Below are 7895 nucleotides of genomic sequence, written 5' to 3' on the forward strand. Positions count from 1 at the left end.
CCTTCAAAAAATATAGTTCATTCCCAGAATGGACTCAATGATGCGTCTTAACAGGAATTAAACACCTGAGAAAAAAATCAGTAATTTCTCCAGGTTTATTGGTAAAATTACATGTTCTTTTTCCACCCTCCTTGTCACTTTTCTACTCTTCTACGCGTGATACAAATTAAGAAAATTGCCAAAGCAAGCAACTCAGTTCACAAGAAGATGTGACAGGAAAATGTAGTTGAGCATCTCAATTCACAAAGATGATGAGACAGAACCAGTGCATTTATTACCATCAATTCAGAAAACAAAATTAAGACATCGAACAAAAACAAAAAATGAAACGTCAGAAGATAATGCTGAGAAAGATGAGGAAGATGTTTGTTTTTGATTGGTTATTAACTCCACAAATGTCTATACAAATACACAGAAAACCCAATCTTAGATGTTATTGATGTTTAATTTTCAAAGTACGCATGGGTAATGTTAATGCTAATGAAATATTATTTTGATAGTTGAATAGTCTAAAAATAAGACAAATCATAAAGTGTTCAACAAATGTTATAGGACAATATTGCGGCTACACAGTTCTACCAAGAAGGAAGTTTGCCTGTTCTGCATCTTTTCATTCCTTCCTGTTGCATTATTCTTCTAGACAAATACGGAAACAAAAGGAAGTGAGCTTTCATGATTTCTTTTTTTTTAATAATACCATGACTGGGATGTTTGTTCCCCTAAGAGTCCACCATCAAAAGTGTGTTTTTTTTTTTTTTGGAGGGGGGGGCTTTAAAACATGATTGGTCACCAGGCCGATGATGTCGTCGGCCAAACAGTTTGTAATTTCCGCCTTGTTTTGGTCCCATCGCTGTGACATTGTTTGACAGCTGGCTATCTGGTCCGCTTCATCCGAGCTGGTTAAGTGGCTGGGATCAACTGACGTGGAGGGAGCCTCGTGAAGGTTAGTTTCCCCCGCTGCTGCCCCCACAACACTGACCGCCACGGCCCTGGGGTGCCGCCTCCTGCAGGTCCACGCCACCTCGGGCCCGGCCACCGCCACCCGGCCCGCCCTGTGGCTCGTTCTTGGGGAGCTTCTTGGCTGTTAAGATCACAAGTGGGTTGACAAGTTTTATTAAAACTACTTGCTAAAATATGTGGGATACGTTTGTATGGGATGCTACTTTATTTGTAATAGTAGTAGTCAAAAAGCATACCTTAAGAGGTAAAAAGAAAAAAAATATATATTTTAGGAACATTGCATACACATGAACTACATTTAACTAAAAAATACTTAAAAATATCAATGCCAAGTTAAAAGAAATTAAAGGGAAAGTTCATACATATCTTACCTATAGCCATAAAAATCTCATTCACATTCATGGCGGTCTTAGCCGAGGTCTCCATGAAGAGCAAACTGTTGTCATCTGCGTATGCTTGTGCTTCCTGATGACAACGGAATGCAAAGACCCCCAAGTGAGCACCCTTAAAAGTATTCGATAGAAAATAACAAACCCACTTATGTCTTTACCTGGAAATCGACAGCTCTCTTGTTGGCCAAGTCTGCTTTATTCCCTGCCAGAGCAATAACAATGTTTGGGCTGGCCTGTCGCTGCAGCTCTTTCACCCAGTTCTTTGCCCGTGTGAAAGTGTCCTTAAAAAAAACAAAAAAACACGGAATGTTCATGACATCAGTATTTTTTTTAATGCGCTACATATGATACTGACATAAAAAGCACAAAGGTCTGTTAAGAATAATCATCAACCTAAACTGGTGATCAAGGGTCAACAAACTACCGTATTTCTACAAGTACAGTTCGACCTCGCTTAGAAGTTGACTCCGCCTCCTTTTTTTTTTAAACTTCAATTTGGGTGGATTTTACAAAAACATGAGTAAAAGTCTACCCCTGACTTTTGTGGTTACATAAATCATGTAAATCAATCATTAAAACACATGGCGTTGTGTTATTAAAATGACGAAATTACACTACTTTTAGAGGCATTTCTACATCGTATATTGAGTAACACAGTGGTTGGGGGGGGGGGGGGGGGCAAGACTACAATGCACGCGTGAGCATAGATGCAAATGCTTAAACTAATGTTGCAAAAATAAAATGATTTGAGGTTTCAAGGCTTTATTTTCTTGACACAGCTGAATATTAATTTGTTTAAAAGCCCTAAAAGTCATCCTCATTTGACACGTCAAACAGCTCCTCCCATTTAACCCCCGGGCGCCGTCTTTTTCCTTCTCATCATTTGCGCAAACATCCTTGTCACTTTTCTACAAGTCGCCATCTTCGGACCCGTCCAATTTGTTTGAAATGGAGGTGGAATATTATCCCAAGCTTTCTTTACCCAAATGACGACGATTGTGAGATCACAGCGTGTAACGTTGCCCTTCACTGCCCCCAGGTCTGTTTTGAGTTATGCGGTTATAAATCGACCTCCCTAATATGAGGGGGAAAAAAAAAAAAAAACTCGACTTGTACTTGGAGAAAGTACAAGTGCAGTACTGTGCAGTATCTTATCACTCACTGTGTTGGTGATGTCATACACGACAATGGCAGCCTGGGCGCCCCTGTAGTACATGGGTGCCAAGCTGTGGTAGCGTTCCTGGCCAGCAGTGTCCCAGATCTCGAACTTCACTGTTGTGTCATCCAAGCATACTGTCTGCGTGAGGAAGGCCGCTGCACGGAGAGAAAAGGAAAGACGGTTATCAACATTACATTGCCTACAGTGGAAAACAGGCCAACTCGAAAATTAGTTATAAAAAGTCGAGAGTAATTTTAGAAATGGAAAAAAATATTTTTTCCTTGTTCTTTCCCTCCAATCGAGTAATATATCATCCTTAAATATTTGTTACGGTGACAGGCCTGGCCATGCTAAAAGTTTATAAGTATAGCGCGGGGTGGCTGCTGACTCAGGTCCTTGTCACATGACAAAGGAAACCAAGCTCTCACTTCCACAACACATACTTCAACACTTTTTTTTTTAATCTTTGACCAGCACTGCTGCTGACGTAGCAGAGTGTGAAAGTTAAACCCACCTCCGATTGTGCTCTCTTGGTATTCGTGGAACTGGCCTTTGACAAAGCGTAGCACCAGGCTGGATTTGCCCACCGCCGACTCGCCCAGAAGCACCAGCTTGAACTGGCAGATTTTGTTGCTGGCCGCTGCGGCGCCGTTGGTCCGCGCGGGTCCGCCTCGTCCGGCCATAGGTGGGGCTTTAATCGGGGTGGGGGGAAAGTAGAAAACGAAGCGGCGGGGTGGCCGGGGTCAGTTAAGGCAGGAGACAAAAGGAAGAGGAGACCAAACCAGGGGAACTGAAAAACACAAGTACACATACATTAAAATGATTCGGTTCAATTTGGAGTTTTTTACTTTGTCGTGGTTCAGCTGTTAGTCAACACAAATACCTGACATATATGACAAATACCTTTTTTACCATAAATTGTTTCCTGCACCTCCACTAGTCTCTGCTTGATATTCCATTTGTGGTACTGGTGCAACAATTAATCGACACCTTACAAAATCAGTCATTAAGAAACCTAAAATTGTCTAAATGTATAAGATCCTCAACAGGAAACATTCTCAGATTTCTTTAGTCTCCAATAAGCAGACTGATAGCAATAAGCATGGTGTTGAATTGGATTAAGACATTTGCAAAGCAACTTTACTACTTTTTCTGACATATTGCGAACCAAACCAGCAACCTAATAAAAACATGCTTTTTCATAAAGGAAAGGACAGTTAAAAATTCTTTGAAAAATCTGATTCATCAATTAACAGTTTAGTCAACTACTAAACATTAGCTGCTTCCCTAGTTGGAAAAACAAACTACTGTGCAGTAAAAGGTTTATTATAGCACTTTAATTGATCAATGTGCTCAAAAATCATATTTTGAAAAGGTACTCAAGAGAGGTACTCAAGAGGACTTCCTGTTACGGACATTTACCAGCATGTGAGTTTTGTGGCCGTGCGTGTGCTATAAAACCTGAAACTCAGTGGTACGATTCAGAATGCTGCACTTGCACGAAAATGTTGCAAAACATGGAGATCCGCCAGCCACAGCGCTCGGCAAAAGGACAGGAAACGCAGGAAGTGGAAAGCCAGAGTTTTTTTTTTTTTAAACCATTGAGAACAACAAAAAGTCGGGATAAACCTCAGCTGGGTCACATGGTATGAGTGGAGAGGCGTCAAATGTGATGAAAGATGAATTTAAAATATCACGGCTGATGCAATCAACTTGAGTTTAAGTGCTGCTGAGCCTGGCTTAATCTTCACCATGTGACGGGAGATCACGACCCCCTCCATAAAATATTCAGCAGCAGCCAATCACGAGACTCAAGTGTACCTAAACTATCAAACAACTAAGCTTAAGATTTGAAATTGTCATTTTGGGGATTTTGAGCTTTTATTGTGTTAAGTACCGAAAGTCCATCATTTTGTCCAGGCATGTTTCATAAATTGATCCTTTTTAAAATCTCTATTGAAACTGTAATTCAGAAGTAATGTCTGAGTTTCATTGGTGACATTTTTTTTTAATTGATTGTTTTGTTAGATTCATGTTATTTCTTTGACCACCGTGTTGTTTCAATAGTGGCGTATAATTGGCCTTGGAATTTACCATTCATTTTTTAAAGTGTTTTGGGCATTTTTGTTACTATTCATATTAAACATGCCGTCAATTTGTAATCACTTTTCTTCTTTGGTGATTTCCAAGGAGGTTGGTTTATAATATCTGCAACTGTAGACACAAGAACATAGAGCTGCTTGTTTTGACATTAAATGACTCCTTGCCACCCTTTAGATAGGCCATGTAACTACATTAAAAAAAAATGAAGTAACGTGTGATGCTAATTAGTAGACAAACTGTCATATCTCATTGGTCAAATTACTTGCATTTTTTTTTTTTGCAGAGACCATTTTTGTACAGGCCTGTTTTATTAAATTGCCTTTGACCACCATAGTTTTTTTTTCTTTAACAATGTTGCCCATGTGTGTAGGTGCAGCTGATATTTTTCCATTCGGCAGTTTTTTTTCTCCTCCTGGGAGCTGCTCACATCAACAGATGCTTTGCTTGCATCCTTAATGGACCTCCACTGGGAAGTGGGTCAAAGTGAGAGAGAACGAGAGAGGAAGGCAGAAAAGAGAGTGGGACAAAGAGGCAAAAGAAAAGGCAGGAAGGAGGAGCCGTCAAGAGGGGGAGAGCCACTGATATATTCATAATGGCCTCCTGTACAGGATCTACACACTCAAGTATTTGACGCAGTTTTGTTTTTCAGGTTTACAAAATTCACATGATCGGCAGACTATGAGTAAGCATGGATTTAATTTTGTCTAGATGCCTTTTGGCGGTTTTTGCATTTGAACTCTTCAGTCATAAAAATTGATAGTTCGGCAACAACGAGGCACTCAGCTGTCTATCTGGCTAGCATTGGCTTTCGAGGTTCAGGGCGAAAGTTTAGGGATGGGAACCTGGTGACATAACTCGGGAAAAGCAAACAGGAAAGAACATCAACAGCAGTTAACAGCAAGGTCGAAAGGGAAGGAAAAAAAATCTCTGGCATTTCCTTTTCCTCTGACTTCTATAAAAAAAAGCATTGAGAATCAAGAGAACAGATTTGATTTCTAATATAACTAAAAATACGACAAGAACAAAACTCCACATCTGTTTTTGAAGCATTCCAGTAGACACCAAAAGCAGAATGGCTCACATCTAGTCGAAAACGTAGTGATTTATATAGAACTGTCCATTTCTGTCGAACCTTTTTTGTTTTGCTTTCTGTTCACATAAAAGATGTGTCACTGCTTCAAGAGAACAACGTCCAACCACCATAAACATAACCAGAGTGGCTAGCCCCAAACTCAGCGGCAGTTTCCTCATCTTATAAACTCATAAACCAACACTTAAAAGATTGTACAAGAATGTTAGAAGCCCATCGACAACAGCACAGCGCATTAACCGCCATGAGCTTAATGACAAATCATAATAAATAGATGGATAGTGTGAATTTAATCAACTCGTGAAGGAATAAGAGTTTGGGTTATAGTGTTTTATATTAATTTGCATCATGTGTTAGTGATTTCAAATTATAATTATAGCTCATGAGAAAAAAATGGCAAAATGGTGGAAAACATCCCCATAACAAGCTGTATATATGGAACAATTCAAGAAACATTTGCTTGCGTTAAAGTGTTTATATATATATACTCCTCAGTGGAAGTTTAAACATAAACAAAGAGGCATACAAAACACAAGCTTTAGGAGACAAGCTCGACACTAACCAGAATGGCATAAATAGGGTAAGAGAACTAGCAGTGATGTTGCGGTAATTAAAACAAGTAAGGGGGGGGGGGGGGGGGGGGGGGGTTTAGAATGTTAAAGAATGTTGCGCCCTATGTACATATAGATCCCAATCACGTGGTTAGATTAAAAAAAAAAAAACGTATTGTTCAGGGGGCTGGGCAAAATGTGAAGTTGGGCTATAGTTTGGAACCACTGATTTATGCAATCGATGTGTGCAGCAACATTGGCTGACATAAAATGACAATTTTCATGCCTTTATTCCGAGATGCGCATACTTTTGATATGGTTCAGTGAAAAAGGCCCAAAAGGCCCAAATTTTAAACCTACCAATCAGAAAGTGTGAGTTGCGAACAATCTGTCAAACTGACTACGTGACGAGAAGGTGAAGGCTTCAATCAAATAACACATGAGCTCATTGAGGGTAGCTGTACGATACTTCGGATACATTTTATGCTTGCAAAAAAAGTGTTATGCCTTACTGTGATGCCCTCATGGTGAGCTACTGTAATACTAATTGCATGTTCCAGCCGTTTTTCAAATATGGTAATAATACAGAGCAAATGGGGAAAATTTGCACAGAAACTGCCCTAAGGCTCTCACCCTGTCAAGATTCTACAACTAAAACATTCTACAATTAACAGGTTTCAAGACAGATTACTATACTTAAAGGTATTTTCTGCACATTTTGCATTTGCATTTTTTTAATGTGTGTTTAATCGTTTTTATATTGTGTTTAAAAGTGTGTTCTTATACATTTTCATATATTTAAAAGGTGTGGGAGAGAAAATAAAGGTAAAACAGACTACAGTGGTCTTTTACTTTCTGCACCTATTGCAGATGATTCTGGAAGGTATCCAGCGCGATAAACGGGGGATCTCGATATTTCATGGTGTGCTGTATGCATATAAGTAGCTTACACACTGTCAAATAAAAATGATCGCTTTAGCGCTCTAGCACTCAGGCCAGCAAACAAGCTAACGTCAGCTCCGGCCACTTTCCTTAGCCGATGTTGCTATCCCGTTAGCATCATCAGCTGAGCAACGGCGAAAGATATCAGAAGGAAGGAAGCTCCCTCCCTCAGAAAAAAAAAACAACTTCACATTCCGCTTACGTTAGCAGCCTGACATCAAAGTAACGTAAACGCAATTAAGCTAAAATACAACTCGGTGAATCCTCTGCTTTGTTATTGTGGTCTAAAATTCTGTCTTTGGCCGGTGCAAAATATGAAAGTCGTATCATTTTTTTTGCTGGACGTTCGGTACGGGTCTCGGCTACCTAGCGAAGCAGCCCGGCCAGTTGGACTGAGAACGCGTTTGAAACATGAGCAACGTCTGTTTGATAGTCATTAATAGATAATCAACTCGAGTTACGACGCGCTGGTTCGTAAGAGTTATTGGAATAGATTTGACTTACATCACTTTTTCTTCTTTGGCTGCTCTCATCCGCCGTCTTCTTCGCCGTCTTCGTTTTGGGCTCTGTGGCCTTTCCTTCCGGGAACCGCCTACTTTTACGTCACCGTCTTTCTAACCAATGGAAACCGGACGCAAGACGTCTCGCGTTAGTTTCGCGAGACTTCAACATTTAGTCGAAGTATTATCTATTTTTTT

The 7895-nt window shown here is 40.1% G+C and overlaps 1 protein-coding gene across 1 annotated transcript; it reads right to left on the bottom strand.

Annotated features, from left to right (window-relative positions):
- Positions 1-77: 77 nt before the first annotated feature.
- Positions 78-7804, bottom strand: rab5c (RAB5C, member RAS oncogene family). Its single transcript, XM_088436826.1, has 6 exons — positions 7702-7804; positions 3026-3301; positions 2515-2666; positions 1511-1633; positions 1332-1425; positions 78-1081 (listed from the first exon to the last, which is right to left on the bottom strand). Exons 2-6 carry the CDS (start codon positions 3192-3194, stop codon positions 945-947), a joined length of 675 nt encoding a protein of 224 aa, XP_088292952.1. The 5' UTR covers positions 3195-3301; positions 7702-7804; the 3' UTR covers positions 78-944.
- Positions 7805-7895: the final 91 nt, after the last annotated feature.

The sequence above is a fragment of the Hippichthys cyanospilos genome, chromosome 16 (assembly GCF_059441005.1).
Source record: "Hippichthys cyanospilos isolate Australia breed blue-spotted pipefish chromosome 16, RoL_Hcya_1.0, whole genome shotgun sequence".
In the NCBI taxonomy this organism is placed as follows: Eukaryota; Metazoa; Chordata; class Actinopteri; order Syngnathiformes; family Syngnathidae; genus Hippichthys; species Hippichthys cyanospilos.